Raw genomic sequence first — 25,231 nt, forward strand, 5'->3', positions numbered from 1 at the left:
GTGGGAGGGAGGCAAAACATGTTGTTGACCCCGAAATGCAGTGTCAGCAATAAAACTAACTCATATACAGTGGTATGAAAAAGTATCTGACTAATTTCTCACATTTCTGCATTAAATCACCATCAAAAGCATAAGCGGATTTTAATGGGGGGGGGGGCCAGTGGGCGAAAAGTGTCATTGCATGGAATTCACTTTCTTATGTTTATAAAAGTTATAAAACTGCAACAAAAATAAATGAAATGAACAAAAAAATTATATTTTTATAATGGATCAAAATTATTTTTAGAACAGATCATGTGACTAGCAACATACACAGTCATTTGCTTTGCATATAATTAAAAAAAAAATTGGGAGGGCAATTTTATTTTTCAAAATATTTTTTTCTATAATTTTTTTGGGATTAAATGATTTCGACACAAATGTCCTACCCATAATATGACCCCCCCCCCCCCCCCCAAAAAAGGATTGCTTCAATCTCAAATATTTTTTCGCGTTCAAAAACTTTTTCCATGATTGAAATTGTTCTTTTTTTGATTGATTTTTCTTTTTGAATTTTTTTAAGCAATTTATTTTTCATTTTTTGATTGAATAATAATCTCTTGCGACAATGCTCGTATTGTGAAAAAAACTCGGTGCTCACTGAATGAGGGTCCAATGCATTGTGTAAAGTAAAAGCATAAACGTATACCAGTAATCAGACTCATGATTCATTAGTTACCTGAAGGCCTCCACGATATAGGAGGTCACTGCAGCTCCGCCCTCATGAGCATTAGGTTGCCAGGTCAAAGAGACACTGTTCTTGGAGACGTCAGTGACAATGGGTTTGTGCGGCGGACCTGGCAACTGGAAAGGCTCGGCGGTCTGCGCAACTGATGGGTCTGCATTCTCTGAATGGGCAAGGGGAAGCAGATCAAAAATATAGATCAAGAAGTAAACATTTGAATTGAACAACAATATTCTCCATTGGCAGTGCCCCTCCCCTTATGACATCTGTGTTATCACAATTATCTGGACAGAAATTTTTCATTTCTGCAGGCTGTTTAAGCAAGCATTAAATGAGACGGTACCTATCGAAAAACTCACGCGGGCACAATGAGGCCTGATTTCAACCTAAGAGGATATTTTTTCTACTCTCGCATTTTCTGGAAAGATCCTTATACATTTCTAAAGTTGACTTAATTCTTAAACTTAAATGTATTATACACAGTAGTCCGAAGCAGGTAAAGTATCCAAACACTTCCAGCTAATCAAGTAAGAATAGCATTACTTCACAATAATATTACTCAAGTGAGAGTAGAAGAAGCCATCCAAAAAGATTTACTCAAGTAAAAAAAAAAGTCTTTGGTGAAAAAAATACTCAAGTAAAGAGTAATGGCTTATTACATTGCCTGAATTTTTTTAAACAATTACATGACCATGTTAGGCCCTCAAAAAATTGATTAAAAAATTGTCGAATACAGACAAGAAACATCTACAAATAAAACATCCACCGTCCCAAGAGCATGAGTGCCATCTAGTTGAGAAAACATTTCCTACCACAAAATGAAAACGATTACATCTCTGTTTATCATGGTCTATCGGTGCTAAATAAAAACAGAAAGAGGTTAAAATCCACGTTTTTGAGTAATGTTGATGGCAGTACTCTATGTAAAAATGTTTAATGTATGATGCTTAAAAGACGCCACATGATTGACCAGTCAGGTATGATCAAAGGACTAACCAAACCCTAACTAGGCATGTGCCGGTATGAGATTTTGACGGTACGATAACCGTGAGCAAAAATACCGTGGTTTCACGGTATTACGGTATTGCAATTATAGCTCCAAAATTTTGAGATGTATGGGTTTTTAAAAAAAAAAAAAAAAAAAAAAGAAAAAAAAAAAAAAAAAAGAATTTTTTTTTTTTTTACCCACAGCCACAGCTCAAGTTGCTCAATATTAGAGTAAGAACAAAATAATTGCTATAAAAAAGTAAAAACACTTCTAAATAAAATCATAAATATGTACTGTATGACTTTTTTTGAGGGGGGGAAGCTCAAGTGAAGTTTTGCCATTTTCAGCCACTGTGTCAACTCTAGTCTACATGATGCCATGCCTTTGTGTTAAAAAGAACAAAGAATTCATAAAAATGTATAAGTTAGTTTTATGAATTAGTTAAAATGTAAATATTGTTGAGGAAAGGTTTCATCTAAAAAAAATAAGTGAGGAGTGAGACCTCTTTTCTCGAATTGCGATCTTTGACGCGATCCTTTTTCTTCCCCCCTTCTTCCACTCAAGCTTGTTTCTCACTCAGCGGCTGTGAGACATAAAATCTCGACAAAGCTGCTATCCCAGCTTAGCATAGGCTAACATTCGTCTTTGTAAGTTTCAGTTAGTTTGTATATTGAATTTGAAAGGAAAATGTGTGTTTTGTTTTTGGCGAACTTTTTAATGGTGCTACTGCTATCCTGTTGAACCTAATCACACGTGGAAAAATACAATTGTACAACGTTTTAAATGTATTCATTTGTATATTTAAGCACGATTTGAGAGCTCAATAAATTGAAGAAAAGTACGCCTTGTGTTTGGAGGGTGTTTTTGGGGTTTGCTGGCTGTTTAGCAGAATAGCGTCACTGACACTCACAGCAACAAACAGGGGAAGGGTGAGCGCTGCCGCACCAAGCCACTTCGGTTGCATTTTGGCACATGAAAAATAGCGAATACCGTACTAAGGTATGACGGAAAATTTTAGTGGTTTTGAAACCGCGACGTTTTCACACCATGGTAAACCGTGAAACCGGCACATGTCTAACCCTAACCAAGGGGTCAGCAACCCGAGGCTCTGAAACGGGGGGTGGGGGGGGGGTGTATTTTTACTTTTAATATGGTTTCTGTAAAAAAGACAAACATTACACAAATATTCTTTGAATGCATTAATATTGTCATGAAGTTAAACAACAGAGTAATAACGTGGTGTGTCATTCATTCTCTAAGATGCACTGCAGGGAAAATAAACATTTACCATATTTTCCGCACTATAGCGTGTATTGGCATATAAAGCGCACCTGCAATGAATTTCCTATTTTAAAATCGTTTTCATGTATAGGGCACACTGCATTATAAAGCGCAGTAGTAGTAGAAGTAGTGGATGGAGCTGAGTTAAATGGAATGTCATGCCATGATTAACCAACATTGATCCATATATAAGGGAGGTACATCGGAATATAAGGCGATTTGTCGGCTTTGAGAAAATTGAAGGCTTTCAGGTGCGCCTTATTGTGCGGAAAATACGGTAACCATGAAGGGTCACATATTTGTTTTTTTGCTCCAATGTGACTATGTTGTCGCATCTGATTGGTATAATTGAGTTATGTGATTATTGATACGACCTCTCATTTGAAACTGGCAGGGCATCTCCGGCAAAAATAAATTCAAATATAGTACGAAGAAAAAAGAGGAAATGAGTCTAGTGAAGCCAAAAGTAGAGTAAGAGTAGCGTTTCTTCTTCACAAATCTACTCAAGTAAAAAGTATGCAGACGTGGATGAAGTACTGCGTTTATTTTATTTAAGTAATAGTACAGATATATGGGCAAAAAATTACTTAAGTACAAGTATCTAAGAAAAGAACTGCTGAAGTTAAAGTACCATTACAAAAGTACTTGCTTTAAAATTTACAAGTAAAAATAAAGTATTTTCTCCCAATGCAAACGTGATATATATTTTTAAAAACTGTGCAGAATTGGAAAAAAAAAACAAGTTATAAAATTGACTGCACTCTAAATAGAAGCTTAACAAGCTCAAAAAACCTCCAAAACCTAGCTTAATGGCGGATTGGAAGCAACTATCAGGGGCAAACCCCCGCCTACTGTACAAGAGTGTACAGCTGCTCTCACCGCTGGTTTTTATTGGTCAATATCTTGTTCACCTGCCTAATCTTGCTTGTACTCAATTCACAATGAGATAAAAACAAACAAAAGTAACATGTATTGCAGGGGACAATTTGAAAAGTAGTGGAGTAAAAAGTACACATACTGTATGTGCTGTAAAATATGTGGAGTAAATAGTACAACTACATATGTGTACTCAAGTAAATTACAGAAACACAAAAAATTACAGAAACACAAAAATGTACTTAGGTACAGTAACAAAGTACTTTTACTCTGTTACATTTCACCACTGAATGTATGGTGTGGTTAATTACTCTTAGAAGTACATTCAAAAAGTTACTCAAATAAATGTAAAGGAGGAAATGTAACACATTACTACTGAAGGAATAGTATCTTTTCTTGTATTTACTGTTTTGACTGTTTGTATTACTCTAACGTACCCAATATAAAATAAATAGCATTTATATCATAGTTTACAGAAAACAAGCAGAATATATTTGACATAGGGCATAAGAGATACATGACGCCTTCCGACCACGGAAGCCTAACATGTGCGTCATGCAGCTGACTGAGATTGACGCTGACTACGAGGTAATAGGCAAGCCATTTATTAATTAAGTTATTATTTAAGTCCACGTTTGCAACAACAAATCTCGCAATCAGCTCTTCAGGACAGTCCAGAACAAATGACGGGACGTCCTCTCCTATAAGGAGCACCGGCCCGATATCCAACTGATAACACGAATGATAAGACTCCAAGCTCCCCTTTGACGCTGAGGCGGGTAAAATCTCCCACTCCGGTTGCCTCAGTAACGGTGACTCACCAACAGTGACGCACAAACTAAACAGCCCAAACGGCAGTACAAGATAATCCTAAACAACGCCCAAACATACCCTTCTTCCTGCCCAAAGCCCGCCCGCGAGAGCCAACAAAAAGACTGAATGTTTAACTAATCGTTGTCATTTTTTTCTCGGGAATCTTTTGTTGACTTGTGATATGGCGACCCTGGAACCAGTCTGCCTCCTTGCCTGGGTCTGTTGCTGTTTTGCTTTGCCGTTTGATCGCTGTCGATCTCAATAAATTGTCAAATTGTGTTTTAAAACATTTTTCCAGCTTTCAAAATGGAGTCAGTACAAGCAGTTAAGACTAAGATGAACGCTTGGAGTTTGGCCTTTTGGCCGGGTTGTTAGAGTCTCGACTGCCTGGGTCTTTGGAGCTGCACCAGCGCGAGTCCGGCGGTTCGACTGGCGTGGTTCCGGCAATCTGGGTAAAAGGTCAGATCCCTTCACTACCCACCTCTGCATCCAGTAATAATTGTTCCACATTTTTTATCCCATGTACTATGTGATGGCATCACCATTACTGGAAGACATTCTGATTTTAAACATAGTTTCAGAAATATTGAACAAATTAACTGGCGAGAACCCTTACTTAATCTTTGACCAGGTTGCTATGACAATATGTCATCCGATGTCATCTAATTGATTTCTGTTACTGGTATATAGTGAACTCATTCTTAATAATTGTTGGTTATGGAAAGTGTGTTTATACATTTTTTTTTAACCCCACGTTAGAAACAGATGAAATATCTTTGATAATTCATTACCGGTAAGATCAACAATTACTTATACACTGCTACATGAAGTCACAATTTGCATAGATTTAAAGCATGCAGAAACAAACTACCTTCGACGGTGAGCACCCCACTCCAACTTGTTTCACCACTGGAGCTGGCAGCCAGGCAGGTATAAACACCAGAGTCGGTTTCCTGGCAACCGGGAAAGAAACAAAAAAAGATGTTTAATGAACTCATTACTAATAATGTGACAAAATGACATATCCCTCCAAAGCAGAAATCAGTGTGCTCAGATGGTGGAGCTAAAAGAGAGCTGGCAGAACATTGAGCCCCAGTTATCGGCCAAGCATGTAACTCCACTGTCAGTCACATTGGTTTGAAAATGTGAAGCCAGGACACATGCATATGAAGGTTTAAAGTGCATGTGACACGAAAAAGCATGTTTATTTCATAATACACGCAGTATTTTATGCCCCTGAATGATATGGGCCGCTTGGATGTGTGTGGAAGCGATCGCTATTTTTATTTAGTTTTTTGAATCCCGCGCCATGAAAATGAGTGACTTCCGGCTTTGGTCTTGCATTAAGGAGGAGGGCGCTGTGACGTGTACGGTAGAAGACGTCATCTTCACGCTACAGTGTACTGTTGTGTATGAGGACGAAGGATTCAGCTGATTTTGCAGATTAATACATTTATTTTTCGCATCACGCCAGCCAAACGGCTGCAGAAAAATTATTCTGTATGAGGGAGAGGCGTATGCGCCTTTTTGGAGTTTCAAAAGGTTCCCATTCACCGTGGATATTTACTGTGGAACCATTGGACTTACGAGGAAGTGAGTATCTTGTTTTGTATTATGTCAAATACGAATACAGTGAATACAAAGTAAACACTACAAAGTTCCTTTAAATGAAGGACTACTTACGTTTGATCATTGATAGGCATGTAAAAAGCTCTCCTAACGCTCATTAGCAGCAGCACGTTAGCTGCACAACAACTCCAGCCACCCTCCTCCGGGGAACGAACTGAATTTGCTCTCCGCCGGGTGGTTTGCCGATCCACGAAGACAATCGACAACTGGGTCGTCATGTCAAATAATCCAGTATAATTATGTGGTATTTTCCGCTTTGAAGACTTTGAAACATCACTCGGTTCGGCTTAGCATGTCGGCTAGCTGTCACGCCTTCTGGTTTGTTTACATTCTCTGAAGCCGGGGAAGGGAAATGACATATGTCCGATTTAGGTGTCATAAAATATCGTTCGGGAGGTGCGACAGTAAAGGTGAAGTCGACAGTTTTGACCATTATGGAGTAATTTTGCCATGTCGTCCTGAATAAATGCATTTTTATTATTTCATATTCCATTCAGCACAAGACTGTTATTTGTCATGACCATGCCATTTATTTAGCAATTGGGGAAAATACTTGGATAAAAAGAATATCCTGTAAAAATATTGAAGTAAAGAGACAGAAACAATGACATTTTGCCGCTCTCTTCGTCGCTTTTTTCTCGTTGTGAATAGTTCCCCCTCGACGGGCTGACTGGTCCTTCTCAAGCCATTTATATAGCTTTTGGGGACAAATACTTGGATAAAAAGAATATCCTGTAAAAATATTGGAGTAGAGACTGAAACAATGACATTTTGCGGCTCTCTTCGTCGCGTTTTCCTCGTTCTGAATAATTCCCCCTCAATGGGCTGAATAGTAAAATCGATGAGCCCAGTCTACCGCTGACGTCATCCACCTGTTGGGGACGCTAAAGCCCTATAATGGTAGGCGTGGCTAACCGGCAGATTAAAAGACTAATTTCTCGTCATCTGTGCTTTGCTAAATTGTTGTATATAGTCGAATCGTCTCAAAATATGATTCTAATTCACATAATAATGCCATTTAAGACTTTTTTTTCTCGTGTCGTATGCTCTTTAATCGAAAATTATACAGATTCATTCATAGCTTTAAAGTGGTGGCACAAAAGAAAACTAAAAATATGGTCTCTTGAAACTCAATTTGAGTCAGAATCACATTAATACAGATACACGGTTGGCCAAAAGTATTGGCACCCCTGCAATTCTGTCAGACAATGCTCAATTTCTCCCAGAAAATGGCTGCAATTACAAATGCTTTGACAGAAATATCTTCATTTAACTTGCTTGCAATGAAAATACACAAAGGACAATGGAAAAAAAAAAAAAAATCATTATCATTTTACACAAAACTCCAAAAATGGACAAAAGTATTGGCACCCTCAGCCTAACACTTGGTAGCACAACCTTCAGACAAAATAACTGCAAACAACCGCTTCCGGTATCCATCACTGAGTTTTCACAATGCTCTGCTGGAATTTTAGACCATTCTTCTTTGGCCAACTGCTCCAGGTCTGTTAGATTTGAAGTGTGCCTTCTCCAAACTGCCATTTTCAGATCTCTCCACAGGTGTTTCATGGGATTCAGGTCTGGCCACTTTAGAAGTCTCCGATGCTTTCCCTTAAACCTTTTTCTAGTGCTTTTTGAAGTGTGTTTTGGGTCATTGTCCTGCTGAAAGACCCATGACCTCTGAGGGTTCTGCCAAAATCTGCTACATCGGCGAAACGTCCTACATTAGTCGAATTTGACACCCAAAGTACTACCGTGCGCTCTAAACTTTTTTTGTTTAGATGCATACAGGAATAACGTTCTGAAAAAATGCCTGCAGAAAACACTTAAATGTAGTTATATCAAATAAGGACGGTTTAAATACGCTACGTGACTAATGTGGTCAACTGCTTCAAAGCTAACCCAAAAAACACAATGGTTAAAAGTATGAGAGGGTAATACATGCAAAAAGTATCTTTGAGGCAGTGAAAAGGTTTAAATAACTAAATAAAAACAAAAATAGTGAGTACAGTGGTACCTCTACATACGAATTTAATTCGTTCCAGGACCTTGTTTGTAAGTCGAAATGGTCGTATGTCGAGCAGGATTTTCCCATAGGAATACATTATAATTCCATTAATTCGTTCCAAAGCCTAAAAACATACACTAAATTCTTAATAAATACTGCTGGCACTGTTACAAATGACAATTAAACATAGAAAAACAAATAAGTTATAAATAAATAATTCAGAATAATATAAGAAGAAGAAGAAGAATTAATAATTCTTCCTGAAAATAATGTAACGAATCGGATTCTAATATGGCGGACACTTTTTCCTGTCCCTGAACGCACCGCGAAGGTGACGTCTCCAGTGAGATCGGTCGGTGCGGTAGAGATAATACTTTCGTTTTCCTGAGAGCAGTCAACTGCTTAAGACAATGAGCGTTTTGTGTTGGATAAGTTCTTAAATAAATGATAAAAACGTGACAAAGCTGGCGATTTCCTTGGCAATGTTACCACAATAATAATTGTCACCTTGACTTATAAATAGTGGCAAACGGTGGTCATAAGAGGACCATGGAGCTGTATTGTTGAGCCAGTTCAGGGACGCGCACCCCAAGCTCATATTTTTCTATAACTTGCATCTTCATTTCAAAGGTAAGCATCACTTTTTTCCTGGTTTCTCCAACTGTATCAACTTTTTTTGAAAACTGTGTTGATTTCTCACATAAGAAAATCCACCGTGGGTTCGTTTGCAGTGCTGTCATGTCGTCGTATTTCGAGCAACTCGTCGGATGTAGAAACAAATGGCGGCTCAAATTTTACGTCGGATGTCGAAAAGATCGTGTGTCGAAGTGATCGTATGTAGAGGTACCACTGTACTTCTAACCCATGAGCGCATGCGTGTGGATGCATGCGCAAGCGCGCTGAGCATTGTGTAGGACGTTTCGCAGCGAAGTAAGGAATGGCCGAACACCGGCTTTCTCACACTGGGCCCTACATGATGCTACAACATTTGTTGGTAGTCTACGGACTTCATAATGCCATGCACAGGGTCAAGCAGTCTAGTGCCAGACCCAGCAAAGCAACCCTAAAACATCAGAGAACCTCCGCTATGTTTGACTTTGGGGACCGTATTCTTTTCTTTGAAGGCCTTGTTTATTTCCCCTGTAAAATCTATCTTGATGCCTTTTCCCAAAAACCTGTACTCATATGACCAGAGAACATTCTTCCAAAACGTTTTTGGCTTTCTCAGGTAAGTTTTGGCAAACTCCAGCCTGGGTTTTTTTATGTCTCTGGGTCAGACGTGGGGTCTTCCTGGGTATCCTACCATAGAGTCCCTTTTCATTCAGATGCCGAAGGATAGCACGTATTGACACTGTTGTACCCTTGCACTGCAGGACAGTTCGAACTTGTTTGGATGTTAGTTGAGGTTCTTTATATACCATCCGCACAATCTTTCATTGAAATCTCTCGTCAATTTTTCTTTTCTGTTCCACATCCAAGGTTAGCCACAGTGCCATGGGCTTTACACTTATTGATGACACTGCGCACGGTAGACACAGGAAAATTCAGCTCTTTGGAGACGGACTCGTAGCCTTGAGATTGCCCATGGTATGCTTCCTCACAATTTTGCTTCTCAAATCCTCAGACAGTTCTTTGATCTTCTTTCTTTTCTCCATGCTCAATGTGGTACACATAAGGACACAGAGGAGAGTTTGAGTCAACTTTAATCTATTTTCACTGGCTGCAAGTGTGATTTAGTTATTGCCACCGCCTATTATGTGCCACAGGTAAGTAACAGGTGCTGTTAATTACGGTGCACAAATTAGAGAAGCATCACATGATTTTTCAAAGGGTGCCAATACTTTTGTCCGGCCCATTTTTGGAGTTTTGTGTAAAATGGTAATGCTTAAGATTTTTTTTTTTTTTTTCTCTTTTATGTTTTTTTCATTGCAAGCAAAATCAATAAAGATATTACAACCAAAGCATTTGTAATTGCAATCATTTTCTGGGAGAAATTGAGCATTATCTGACAGAATTGCAGGGGTGCCAATACTTTTGGCCAGCAGTGTACTAGGCATGTGAAAATATATCAAAAAGGTGATTCACTGTATTGCGATACTTCATAGCTCAAAAGGTTATTCGATATGCTCCCACCAAGAATCGATATATTTTAGTGACAATTACATTATTACAGAATTCACCTAGGGAACTTACTGTATGTGGGGCATGTTGTGTTCCAGGTGGAAACTATATTTTGCCGTGCGCGTTCCGGCTTACTTAACAGAGAGTCAGAAGAGAGTCACGAGCGGCCAAATACGGCAACACGTCTACTCAGCGAGCTATCGAGACTCAACAACATTCATCTGCTACAATATCGTATTAAAAAGGTGTCACTGTTATTAAAAAAAAGAACCAATAGGTTGCTACCCATATCTTCCATTGGAATAGTGTCTACGTTTGCTCACTTGCTGCCACTGATGGCCCAATACATCCAATTCATTTTGACTGGATTGGATGTCTAGTGCCATCAATGACACTGATAACTCACTGCTATGCTTTTGAGGGCATTTACAGGTCACTTCTTGTTCATTTCAGGTCATTTAAAGGTTACTTCCTATTCATTTGGAGACGTTCTTGAGTCACTTCTTTTTCAGTAACCCAAATGTGTTGAGTAAATGCCCCAAAATCAACAGGAAGTGACCCATAAATGCCCCAAAAGAAAAAGGCAGTGACCGAAAAACAACAGTAAATTACGTGAAATGCCCCAAAAAGAACTCATTGCCTGACATTGGCTGCCTCTGACAGCCATAGACGTCCAATCCGTTTGAACCTTAAACCGATTAGACGTCTACTAGTGATAACTCATTCCAATTCACAGCAGGAGGATAAAAATAGCTTGTTTTTCTGTTCATTAGTTGTTTTGTAGAATATCCTAAAATATTTTTTGACCCATGTACCAATAATTGTTGTATCGCCATATCTTATCATAAATTGTATTGCATCATGAGGTACCCAGGGGTTCCCACCCCTAATCTAGTTCGTTAAACTGCTTTTATTGACAACATCTTGTCAAATAAGGTTAGTTCAGTTTACCAGTTATATTCGTGATGGCTCTCCAGTGTTTGAAGTCAAGGCTTAAAGTCAAGCTTCTGTCTTTTATGCTCCTATTCTAATCCCTAGACGGCAGAGCATGAGATTTAAAGGGAGGATCAAAGAGAGAATTTTAATGACCAGTTAGACTCTGAAATTTCTAAAACACCTGTCTTTAAACCAAAGAGCTATTTAGTATTCTGGTCAAGACACATGCAATGCAATGCAAAATTATGACAGCAGAAGGTATGTATACAGACTGTAAAATGGATTGGAATAAAAATAAATATTTGGTTGAACAGACTCCCATGTGAAGGACGATATATTTCTTTTGCCTGAGGTTATAAACTGTGATATTGAAGCAGGCACATATGTGATTGCATGTTGTTCGTCCCAATTTGTTAAAAAGACCAACAGAAGATCAGGAAAAGAGGAGAAATGCTGGGCTAAAAAGCCTCAATGAAATGTCCAAGATCACATTAAATATAAATATAGCGGCCGCAAGCAGTGCCGGCCATCAGCATAAGCAAGCAAGGCAGTTGCCTAGGGCGCCATTTCGTTGAAGGGGCGCAAATTGCTCTGGGGAAAAAAAATTACACCGGGCGGAAAAAAATACTGAAGCTATACCTCCTGAGCATTTTCTAACATATGAAGTATATTTCAATCTGCTACACATTAAAAATAGATAATTATAAATATTATTTTCAAAATTACAGTCTGAATCCGTGACCGTGGGTCAGATCATGAAGTGGCATTTCACACCCAAACTTGCGAGTTGTCCAATAATGACTTTATAACCGATATCCAGATACAGTGATCCCTCGCTACTTCGTACTTCAAACTTCGCGCCCTCAGTCCATAGCGGATTTTTTTTTCAATTAAAAAAAAAACAAAAAAAACAAGCAGATGAGCTTTCCCGGGCCGATCTCGTAGTCTCATTCTCCCTCCCTGCCTCCCTCTCCTTGTTCTTTGTTGGTCAGGCAGTGAGTGCACCAGAGTTGCTTTTCAACGTAAACGATGATTGACAGATGTTTAATGTTTGAAGTTTTCTCCTCTTGGCAAGATAAAAGTGCCGCATGTGTCAATCATTGTTTAACTTGTTAAACAGTTGCTGTGGCAACTCATTGTGTGTAAGTGAGTGGATTTGAGTGGACTCACTCAATGAAGCATTTAAGCATTGTTTCCTTTTGGTAGCTTTAAAGCAGATTGTTGATCTGTTGACCACATTTATGTTGTGTAGCGTATTTAAACCACCCTAATTTGATATTGCTACGTTTAAAGGCCAAATGTGAAGTAAGGTTGACCAACCATGTTTTGAATAATATCAATGGCTAAACAATTATAAGCATATTTTCGTTATTTTTTTTCAACACAACCCTTCCAGATTCTTTGTTTAACCCATAGCAACGCCCTTGACAACGAAAATGCTTTTCTTCAACAATCTACGGAATTGACGTCACACCGAGAACTGTGAGGGAAGTACGCCATACACACAGTATTGTTGCATTGCTTCTCGGTAAGTTGCCATGGCGGTGTGTGGCGATGTATTGTTCTCAATCTAAAGACAAGTTGTATGAGTGGCTGAAGGATAGCAGGGCACGTAAATGGACATCTTTTGTTCACACTAAGCGAATGAATTTCACGCCATCATCGAGTCGTGTTCTGTGCTACAAGGACTTCGAAGATGCCTGCCTCCTCAACCGGTCTGCTTATTATCAAAGATTTGCAAAAAGGTAAGTGTGATTTTTGGATAGATGACTGATGACTTTGTCAAAGCAGAGCTGCCAACTGTTGTGGAACAGTGCTTAATTTGTAAATCATAAGGTGCCGGAACGCAAAGTACATATGACAGTGCAGGGATGACGGCATGTGGACAGGTCCCGGAACATATTGTAATAGCCCGAATAGGGAAATAGAAAGGAGAGGAGTGAATGATGGCTTCCTTCACTTTATTGTGGCAACAGTTAAATAACAAATAACAAAAATAACAGTGGACTGCTGCAACATGCGAGCGCCAACTTCGCTCTCAAGCCGCACTCTTCTCCTCACTTCCCGCTACGTCACCACTCTGCTGTCCGATGGCCCCCTCACGGGCCTGCACCAGTTACATTATGCAGAAAATGGTGCTGAGAACAAAACGCAAATGCCCACTTGCCATGCTGTGGGACTTTCCTTTTTTTCTTTCTTTTCTATGTGCTTTTCTGACTCATTTTGAACCATCTTCCTACTTTTTGAAAAAGACAGTAAATACAAAAGTCTTTTTGGCATGTTGAAATATCGTTTGATCCTGGCTGCTTGCTCCCAAGATGCCGCAAATTTTAAGTTTTTTTTTTTTTTTTTTTTTAAATGTCAGGATTGTGATTTGTTGGTCCAGCTTCTCAGTGCACCATTATTATTTTATTTTATACTGTAATGTCATAACTGCGTGTAATATTCTGATATGTTTTTCGAGGTACCCTGAAGTGCATGCAACGTTACTCTTGTTTTGGTCACGTGACACGGGAGTGTGATAGAGAGGCACAGGCTCTATCTGCACAGCCTGCCGAGAGACCCAAGCTGTGTTCGTACTGTTAGCTCCATGTGTTAATAAAGAAACAAAGTTTTCAGCACGTCGTGTGTCCGATACCTTTGTCAACAAAAAGCTCATAACAAGACACTATGCACGATCCGTTTAAGAGACGCTGGGACTGGAGAGCTGTGAGTAGTAGGAGGCGAGGGGGAGATGAGCGAGAAGCAAAACTTTGCGGTCGAATGTGGCGGCAGTCCGCTATTATTTTGTTTTCTTATTGTTGCCACAATAAAGTGGAGAAAGCTATCAACGACTCATCTCCTTCTTTCCCCCCAACGCTTTTAATATCAAATTATTATAACACACAGTAACATTTATATTTTAAGAACTACAAGTCTTTCTATCCGTGGTTCGCTGTTAGTTTTCAAATGTTTTTGTGTGTCATAGCGCCGTCTAGCTGCAGGGATTTGCATTATAATACACGGATGCTTTTATTTCCGATACAAAAACTCCAACACATACTGTGGGTGAAATAGAACACTGTCTTTGAAGTAGCCTAGGATTAGTATGTAAACTATCCAGCAAGCGTGTGTACTGCCATTATGCCTGCCTTGTTTGGAGAAAATGCGCGACCATGACAAATTTTGACCGAAACGGTTTTGTTTGGATGGGAAAAATTAAAATAATCCTCAGCACCCTCTGCTGTAAGTGATTTGCAGTGCCCCTGGTTACATCCCTAGTCGAGGTATGTCCAACCCTGTCTTAAACAAAAGTTAAATATGAAAATAGCAATGAAAATAGCTAGTTAGCTTTGCAGATAGCTTGTAACCTGTTGACTCCCCCACTACTTCATCCATGCAAGTTAAGTGTAGTGTTTATCCCTTTCACCTCCACCTACAACACTTGTGTGAGTGTAGGTTTTCCTCACAGATTCTAGCTGTTATATAAAATAAACACCGTACAGTGGGAATATCAGGTAAAGTGCACTTTAAGTTGGACTTTATTGCACGGGGCAGAAACTTTAATCACTTGTTTCAGGTGAACCATAAACAGTGACTGATGACCTATACTCTTTAAGTTGTAAAAAATACAATATTTAGAAAATATACAATATTTTAAAAAAACATGTATTACCAATTTGGGGGTGGCTCCTAGTGTTGTTGTGCTTGGTCAGTGTACAGTTTACCTCTATATTCAAAGTTAATTCGTTCCAGGACCTTGTAAGTCACAATGGTGGTATGTCGAGCAGGATTTTCCCATAAGAATACATTATTATTCCATTACCATATATTTCGGACTATGAGTCGCGTTTTTTTTTCATATTTTGGCTGGGGGTGCGACTTATACTCAGGAGCGACTTATGTGTGAAATTATTAACACATTATGATATCATTTCACATGTTATTTTGGTGTTTTGGATTTACACAGATGGTTTTGTGAACTTGTTAGCATGTTCTTATGCTATAGTTATCTGAATAACTCTTAATAGCTATGGCCACGTTCGCATTCTGCCTTTGGCAATGTATGTTCAATTATATTATTGACTTTGTTATATTGAAATGGATGCATTTAGTTTGTGGCGCTTTCAAGCCCACGTAGGGGCGCACTCGCACTTGTTTACGTGAAGAAGGGCGCTCACACGCCAGAAGAAGACGGACAGCTACGTAGCTCTGAGTGAGTGAGTGGGCGAGTTAGCAAGAGAGAAAGATGGCTGCGAGCCTTCGTTCATTGTTTATGCTTTTAAAATATCTCTACAGAGGCAACGCCTACGTGTATCATCTTTTCTGTTGTTGTTGTGTGTTTTCCACCCGCGATCAGACACTTAGAGCCAGTTGTGTGGTTGTTTGAACGATGTGCTAAGGCTAGCGAACGCATGCTAACCTGTTACGTTACTGCTGTAATAGTACCTAATTATCATTTATTTACGTTGATGCGAACCTGTTTGCTATCGAGGACCAAATTGATTCAGCAAATTATACGGACGTCCAGCATTGTCTTTTGGGAGTTTGCTGTATAGCCAGGACCAAGCCGTAGCGTCCTGGTGAGGACAGTATATTCGCATTTCGTTGTTCATGCACTGTACATTTATTCAGCATGTTCTTCTGTATTGTATTTTTATATTAAATTGCCTTTCAAGATGACATATCTGTTCTATGTGTTGGATTTTATCAAGTAAATTTCCCCCAAAAATGCGACTTATACTCCGGTGCGACTTATATATGTTTTTTTTTCTCTTCGTTGGGCATTTTATGGCTTGTGCGACTTATACTCAGGTGCGACTTGTAGTCCGAAAAATACGGTAATTCTTTCCCCAGCCCAAAAACCTACACTAAATCTTTAATAAATACTGCTGGTACTATAGCAAATAGCAATTACACAGAGTAAAACGAATAAATTCTGAATAAAAATTGGAATAATAATATAATACTACTACTACTACTAATAATAATAATAATACCTGTAATAATGTAATGAATTGGGTTCTAATGGAGCGAATAGGTTTTCGTGGTGTACCTGAACGCATCGCGTGGCTGACTTGACAGAGTGAGCCTGAGTGCGATGGGACTTTTTACCTTCACTTTGTTTATTTTGTTTAACGTTGTGCACAACACGCTCATATTTTTCTATCATTTTCATTTCAATGGTAAGCATCACTCTTTTCCTTTTTTTCACCACCTTTACTAACATTGTTGGAACCCCTGTTGATTTCTCTGACAAGAATATCTGTAGTGCGTCTGTCTTGCGGAAAAAAACTGCGGCGCTGTCATAGATCGGCGTATTTAGAGCATGCCGTCGGATGTAGAAAAACAAATGACGAGTCAAACTTTACGTCGGATGTCGAAAAGATCTTGTGTCGAAACGATCGTATGTCAAGGTACCACTGTACTTGAGAGCCCAGAAAAGGGCCTTTAAATAATTATTAATGGCTGCACAATTGTGTGATGGTCCAGTGGTTTACATGGATATCTGAGGTTATCAAATGCTTCTCACACAGAGTTTACTGCTAGCACCGAATAATCTTTCAATCAAAGATCTCGTGCATCAGAAATGAAAACACAATTCATGACTAATGTGTTGCTAAGTCCCCGTTTAAGCATTTTTCTCTCCATTCCCAGTACGGTCACCCTGACAGAAGCATTAGTCAAGCCTTCAGGTGCTTGTAAGAGTGCACCGCATGACTTGGAACAGGTGTCTCACAAAACATCCCTGTTAGCACTTTCTCACATTCTACAATCCCTGACCTCGGGTGGACTTGTGGGCAAGGTTAATGGTGCATCTGTCTAAGGGCATACAATGCAGGTTCCCAGATGGTGCCAACGGAGCAGTGGATAGGGAATTTGTACAAAAGGTGGGTGGGACAAATGATGGCAACACCTGACTATTAATCAAAGCCTGCAGCTTGGGTCCTGCATGAAACAGATTGCTGAAAACAGGATGAGCTAAGAGGAAGAGAAAAGACCAGGGTGGTAACTGCAAGCAACAGTTTTGCAGATGTGGGTACTAACATTACATTTACTTGAGTAACTTTTTGAAAAAAATGTACTTCTAAGAATAGTTTTTTGGGATGTCCCCGATCCGATCACGTGATCGGAAATCGGGCCGATCGGGCTATTTTTCAGAGGATCGGAATTGGCTAAAAAGGATTGGGTTTTTAATTTAAAAAATACTTTTTTCCCCAATTTTTTTAAGGGCTAAAGGCTGAGTTACGCTTCCGCGTTGGACCTGCGGCATTAAGGAAGACCCGATATACGACCTCCCGCTATAGCCTGACGTGCTCCTACAGAATTTTCCGACTTCGTGTCACTTTGACGCATATGACGTGGCGGAAATGTGCTGTGATTGGTCCGCTCAGACTGTTGTTTCCGGTTCAGTGCGAAATCACCACCATTGTCATACATGATTTTGCTAAAGGCAAAAATGGACCAAGCCGACGAGTTTCAACGAAAAGCAAGTACAACAACTTCTACAATGTCCTGTCAAAACATTATGAAGATTATCACTTTATGTCATATTTTTGGTTGGTGCACTTCATCATTTATTGTGTACATACAGTGTATCACAAAAGTGAGTACACCCCTCGCATTTCTGCAGATATTTAAGTATATCTTTTCATGGGACAACACTGACAAAAATGACACTTTGACACAATGTAAAGTAGTCAAGTGAAAATTAGTGGCCTCTTCTGAAGATGGTACACAAGAAAACCCGCCCGTCTCATCAGACCATAGGACATGGTCCCAGTAATCCATGTGCTTCGTAGACATGTCTTCAGCAAACTGTTTGCGGGCTTTCTTGTTGACTGTCTTCAGAAGAGGCTTCCTCCTAGGGTGATAGCCATGCACACCAATTTGATGTAGAGTGCGGTGTATGGTCTGAGCGCTAACAGGCTGACCCCCCACCTCTTCAATCTCTGCAGCAATGCTGACAGCACTCCTGTAACGAGTCATATGACATTTTGGAGGGAAAATGACAAGCAGTACTCAATTTGGACATTTAGGGATGTACGTTTTGTCAAACTCACTTTGTGTTGCCAGGGGTTTAGATATTAATGGCTATATTTTGAGTTATTTTGAGGGGAAAATAAATGAACTCTATTATATAAGCTGCACACAGACTACTTTTCATTGTGTCAAAGTGTCATTTTTTCAGTGTTGTCCCATGAAAATATATACTTAAATATCTGCAGAAATGCGAGGGGTGTACTCACTTTTGTGATACATTCTATGTTCGCTGTGAGTCTGTGACTTTTTTATATGTCACACTTCAAGTGTATAAAGAATAAAGCACAGGTTTGGTGTCAAAAGAGTTGTTTTGATGTTTAAATATTCAACTAGACAGTTCACACACTTGATACATTATCACTGATTGAGAGTGCCTCGGTCCTTTTATGATAATGTTAAAGATAATTATTAAATGGTTATTAAATATTTGCTTTTACCAATGAAGGCTCACTAAAAAGTATTGATTGCTATAATAGTATGTTCCATGATTGATTGTAGTAAACAGACATTTTAGTGATTGATAGCTATAGAGATGTTTGAATCGGCCTTGTCATTTTAACCGGTCTAACACAGCCCAGGTTCCACAGGTCACCGTCAAGCACAAGCCACAGACATTGAGATCTTAACTGTCTGGGACATTTTGTTAGGGCCTCTGCCCCTTCCTCCTGAGACCTAAGCCACCTCCGGCAGGTGTGCATGTTTTTACTGATTGCAGGTTGGACGACAGACGGGTGGAGCAGCCACAGGTGCTGGCAATGCCAATCAACCATCCATAAAAGCCAGTGGACGCCTCCACCTCGTCGCCCGATCAACTCGTCTGGTTCCACCGTCAGTTGTTTCTCGCATTGCTTTGATACGTTCTCCTGATCACCGGCTCACGACTTGTTTTTTCTCTCGCCCCAGGACCTGTTCTCTGCGCGCCACTTGTCGGATTCCACGCCTGCCTCCCTCCGAGCTCCCTCGCCTCACGCCAGCTCAACTACCCCGAGCCAAGTCATCAGCCCTCGCCACATTCTTGTGATCACCAATAAAAGATTACTCATCTCACCCCTGTGTGTCTGCTCTGGGATCCCCTCTTGCTCACGCAACCTTAACAGCTTGATCGGGCCATAACATGGATCCCGCAGACAACCTCGCCAGCTCGCCTACGTCACTCCTTGATCATCACCAGGCCATAGAAGTGCTCTTCCATAAGGTAACTGACGTCTCTCGGACAATCCAGGCCATCCAGGCACGGCTCACATCGCTTTCTCACTCACATACGCCCCCGTTATCTCCAAGCCACCCCGCCGCCGTTTTGAGCCTCGCGCCCACTGCTAACCCGGCGTCATCGGCTTCGGGCCAAGAGCCCCACGTTCCCGCACCAGCTCCGTACGACGGCGACCTTGGTGCGTGTCGAGCCTTTCTAGTTCGATGCAGCCTAGTTTTTGAGCAGCAACCCTCCGCATACCAGGGGGATAGAGCAAAGATTGCCTACCTCATCGCTTGCTTGGGGGGAGGCGGCTTTGGATTGGGCATCGGCCGTGTGGGAGCAGGGATCCGCTGCGTGTCTCTCGTACGCCCGCTTCACCGAGGAAATGCGCAAAATCTTTGACCATCCTGTCCGCGGCAAAGAGGCAGCCAAACGGCTCATGTCGGCTCGCCAAGGGACTCGAAGCGTCGCCAAATTCTCAGTGGAGTTCCGGTGTTTGGCGGCTGAAAGCCGCTTTAATGATGCAGCACTACAAGAAATCTTCATCTGCGCACTAGATGAGACGATCAAAGATGAATTGGCCACACGGGACGAATCGGATTCGCTGGACGATCTTGTCCGCCAAGCCATAAATATTGACAATCGACTGCTTGAACGCCGGAGACAACGAAGAGAACAGCCGGCCGCTCAGCACACCCGCCTCTCGGTCATTCCGCGGCCATCACTGTTTCCTGTCCAAGCCTCTGATGGTGCGCAGGCGGTGCCGCCCCCCGCTGGAAGGACCGAGCCACTGCAGTGGGGCCGCACTAGGCTGACGCACGAGGAGCGCACCCACAGGTATAGTGCACAATTATGTATATACTGCGGTCAAAGTGGGCATTTCATCCGCAGCTGCCCAGTGCGTCTGGTCTCCCCAAGCAAAGACTTACTGGTGAGTCACATGTCTTACGATTCCTCACGAAGGCTCCAGCTCCCCGCCACACTCACCTGGAAGATCAGTCCCATACAGTGACTGCCCTTGTTGATTGTGGCTCTGATGGGAATTTTATAGATCGTGGCCTCGTGGACCAGTTGGGGCTGGCTACGCACCCGCTTTCTGCCCCGTTGAGAACCACTGCGCTGGACGGTCGTCTCCTGTTTAGCGTGAGCCATAAAACGGAAGCCTTAGACGTCCTCCTGTCAGGCAACCACAGAGAGGTGAGCCAGTTTTTAGTTTTCCATAGCCCCTGCACACCGCTGGTCCTTGGTCTGCCTTGGTTGAAGACTCATAACCCCTCCATAGACTGGACACACCCCAGGATTACGGCTTGGAGCGATTTCTGCCATACTAACTGCTTAAAATCCGCTCTAGTGCCTGCTTGTCCTGTCCCGAGCCTGGAACAACCAGACCTGTCAGCCGTGCCAAAATGCTACCACGACCTGGGGCAGGTATTCAATTAAGACCGCGCAGCGTCGCTCCCTCCACACCGTCCTTATGATTGTGCTATCGACCTCCTTCCTGGTGCGGCTCTTCCAAAGGGTCACCTCTATAACATCTCTCTTCCAGAAAGGGAGGCGATGAAAAAGTACATTACCGAGTCATTAGCAACTGGTGCCATTCGCCCATCGTCTTCCCCGGTAGGTGCGGGTTTCTTTTTCACGGGCAAAAAAGACGGTGGCCTGAGACCCTGCATAGACTTTCGAGGCTTGAACGAGATAACGATAAAAAATAAGTACCCTCTTCCACTTCTTGAGTCTGCGTTCACCCCCCTCCATGGCGCCACTATTTTCACAAAACTCGACCTGCGCAGCGCCTACCACCTGGTCCGTATTAGGGAGGGTGACGAGTGGAAGACCGCTTTTAATACACCCCTAGGCCATTTTGAATATTTGGTAATGCCGTTTGGGCTCACAAACGCCCCTGCAGTTTTCCAGAACCTTGTTAATGATGTCCTGGGAGACATGATTAACCGGTTTGTGGTTGTGTACCTAGACGATATCTTGGTGTTCTCGTGCACACCACCGGAGCACGAGGATCACGTCCGACAAGTGCTCCAGCGGCTCCTCGAGAACAGACTGTACATCAAAGCTGAGAAGTGCGAGTTCCATGTTCCGGAAACCACATTCCTAGGCTACGTCGTGGGAAAGGGGGAGCTACGCATGGACCCAGCAAAAGTTACAGCGGTTCTGCACTGGCCTCGTCCATCTGACCGAAAGCAGCTACAGCGATTTCTCGGGTTCGCTAATTTCTACCGCAGATTTATTCGCAATTATAGCCGGATAGCGGCTCCGCTCACCGCCCTCACCTCCACCGCCAAACCATTCCTCTGGTCTGATGCTGCAGACTCCGCCTTCGGCAACCTCAAGAGCCGGTTCACCACGGCCCCGGTGCTGGTCCATCCCAGCCCCTCACTGCAGTACATCGTGGAGGTCGATGCCTCGGAGATTGGCGTGGCACGGTGCTATCCCAACGCCGTCCGGCTGACAGCAAGATCCACCCATGTGCTTTTTTCTCTCGTAGGCTCTCCCCCGCTGAACGAAATTATAGCATCGGGGACAGGGAACTCTTGGCGGTAAAACTGGCATTGGAAGAATGGCGCCACCTACTGGAAGGGACACCCCAGCCCTTCGTCGTGCTCATAGACCATAAAAACCTGGAATACCTCAAGTCCGCCCGGAGATTGAATCCCGACAAGCCAGATGGGCCCTGTTTTTCAGCCGCTTCAATTTCACCCTGTCCTATATTCCAGGTAGCAAAAACACCAAGCCCGACGCCCTGTCACGCCAATTCCAAACAGGCGAACCCAAGGAAGAACCAGCCCCCATTCTTCCACCTACTTGCTTCATTGCCTCGATGGAGTGGGAGATCGAGCGGAAGGTGAAAGACTCCCATGGGGAACATCCAGACCCTCGAGCAGGCCCACAACCTAACCTGTTTGTACCCCAGGATCTCCGTTCCCAGGTGCTGGAGTGGGCTCACACTTCTCGGCTGTTCTGCCACCCCGGCATCCGTAGGACGCTGGCTGTGCTGCGCCAGCGGTTCTGGTGGCCCACCATGCCTGAGGACACCAGATCCTATGTTCTGGCATGTACTGTTTGTGCTCGCAGTAAAACTACCACCAAGCCCAGCTCTGGACTCCTTCGCCCGTTACCCATTCCTAGCCGCCCTTGGTCCCACATAGCCCTGGACTTCGTCACCGGCCTGCCTCCTTCCAAGGGCAACACAGTTATACTCACCGTAGTGGATAGGTTCTCCAAAGCTGCCCATTTCATCCCCCTGCCCAAGCTACCAACAGCAACGGAAACCACGACCCTGCTCACGACCCATGTGTTCCGTTTACATGGCATCCCGGCAGATATAGTCTCTGACAGGGGACCCCAGTTCACCTCCCAGGTCTGGAAGGCCTTCTGTGCGGCCCTGGGTGTTGGCACAAGCCTCTCCTCCGGTTACCACCCGCAGACCAATGGCCAGTGCAAGAGAACAAACCAACAGCTCGAAGCAGCCATCCGTTGCACCACACAAGCTCACCCCAACACCTGGAGCGATCAACTGCCCTGGATCGAATACGCGCACAACACCCTGCCGAATGCCTCATCAGGTATGTCTCCCTACCTGTGCTCCTTGGGTTACCAACCCCCGTTGTTCCCTTCACAGGAACGCGACATTGCCGTCCCGTCTGTCCAAGCCCACATTGATCGTTGCTCCAAGGTCTGGGAGAAAGCGCGCTCCGCACTCCTCCGTGCGTCCGAGAAATCCCGTACTCAGGCTGACCGCCGCCGCAGGCCTGCACCCGTCTACACCGTTGGTCAGAAGGTGTGGCTCTCTTCAAAGACCCTACCGCTCAAGACTGAGTCGGTCAAGCTTTCCCCCCGGTTCGTTGGTCCCTTTGAAATCACCAAGATAGTGAATCCTAACGCCGTGCGCCTCAAGCTCCCTGCCCATTTCAGAGTCCACCCTACCTTCCACGTCTCCTAAGTCAAGCCTGTTTCCACGTGCCCTTTGGCACCCCCTGTTCAGCCACCTCCGCCACCCCTGTCTATCGATGGGGTTCCTGCCTACCATGTGGAGCGGCTTCTCGATGTCCGCCACCGTGGCCGTGGGCTCCAATACCTGGTGGACTGGGAGGGTTACGGCCCAGAAGAACGGTCCTGGATCCCTGCTCGGTGGGTGTTGTCCCGCGAGCTCATCCGTGACTTCCACCGTGCCCATCCTGGACGTCTTCGTCGGGCGCCAAGTGCAGGTGTGCATGTTTTTACTGATTGCAGGTTGGACGACAGACGGGTGGAGCGGCCACAGGTGCTGGCAATGCCAATCAACCATCCATAAAAGCCAGTGGACGCCTCCACCTCGTCGCCTGATCAACTCGTCTGGTTCCACCGTCAGTTGTTTTTCGCATTGCTTTGATACGTTCTCCTGATCACCGGCTCACGACTTGTTTTTTCTCTCGCCCCAGGACCTGTTCTCTGCGCGCCCCTTGTCGGATTCCACGCCTGCCTCCCTCCGAGCTCCCTCGCCTCACGCCAGCTCAACTAACCCGAGCCAAGTCATCAGCCCTCGCCACATTCTTGTGATCACCAATAAAAGATTACTCATCTCACCCCTGTGTGTCTGCTCTGGGATCCCCTCTTGCTCACGCAACCTTAACACATTTAAGAAATCATATTGGTGCACTGTTATTGATTCATGAAATGTATTCGATGTGATAGTTATTGAGATGTTTATTATATAACTGCTCTAATCAATAGCTGCTTGCAATGAAGAAATGCTTTTGCTGCTCGCAATTAAGAAATGCTTTGGTTATTGCGCTTACAATGAGTGAATGTTTTGCTTGAAGAAGCCTTAAAGACTCTTGCCCTATTAAGGTCAAAAGGCAACAACAAAACAGTTTTTGCTCTGCTGGAATGTGCTGACACACATGTATTAATCCCACCTACATGCATACACATAGCCAACCGAATTCATAGAGGTGTCGCTCGCTTTGCTACCCATCCCTTTAGGGTTGGCATCTCTCTTGTTGCTAGGGCTATCCCAAAAGGCGAGGTGAAGGAGGGGCTAGTTAGAAAGATGGCTGAAGCTAATTACCTTCCTCTTTCTCCCCGCAAGCTTTTCAACCAAATTGAGTGCCTTCTCTCCTTATTTTGGGTAATATTATAAATGTCTACCTAAGGATTCGTATTTGAACTTGACAGTTAACATCAAGGCTTCCAATGCAGTTTGGGAAGTTCCATAGATGCCAGAAATCTGCGATGGCTTCACACTGGCTGGTTGTAGGACACGGAAAACAAATCGGGCTGGAGGGCTTAGCAGACCTCGGACAAAACCCTGGACGCAGTGCTTGACGCCAGTTCGAAGCTAGCCACCACAGCTTGCTGGTTTCCAGACGAGGCTAGAACTCTGTGCGGCATCAAAACTCGGACAGACCGCCTCGAAACTGTCTTCCGCGTCGCCTGTGCCTCAACATTTGTATGATCAACATTTATTCAATGTTGATGAGCTGAAGATTCAAGCGTTCCATCTTGCATTGTTAATTTATTTTTTCTCCATTGAACTAGAAAAAGTCACCAAGCGTGCCCCTAAACCGTACAAACACAACGCCACACCCCTCTAGTGGCTTGGTGGTGAATTAGAGAGCAACGCGTTCCCTCACCGCAGAATTATCG

The 25,231-nt window shown here is 43.0% G+C and overlaps 1 protein-coding gene across 2 annotated transcripts in view; it reads right to left on the bottom strand.

Moving 5' to 3' along the window:
• The window catches only part of robo3 (roundabout, axon guidance receptor, homolog 3 (Drosophila)), a 205,744-nt gene that overhangs the window by 47,010 nt on the left and 133,503 nt on the right, over positions 1-25,231 (bottom strand). For both annotated transcript variants that reach the window (XM_057820223.1, XM_057820222.1), the window contains exons 10-11: positions 5,554-5,635; positions 719-887 (exon numbers count right to left, since the gene is read on the bottom strand). In XM_057820223.1, the coding sequence (XP_057676206.1) occupies positions 719-887; positions 5,554-5,635 (251 nt within the window). The remainder of the gene's footprint in view (positions 1-718; positions 888-5,553; positions 5,636-25,231) is intronic.

Source organism: Corythoichthys intestinalis, chromosome 18 (genome assembly GCF_030265065.1).
Source record: "Corythoichthys intestinalis isolate RoL2023-P3 chromosome 18, ASM3026506v1, whole genome shotgun sequence".
Lineage (NCBI taxonomy): Eukaryota > Metazoa > Chordata > Actinopteri > Syngnathiformes > Syngnathidae > Corythoichthys > Corythoichthys intestinalis.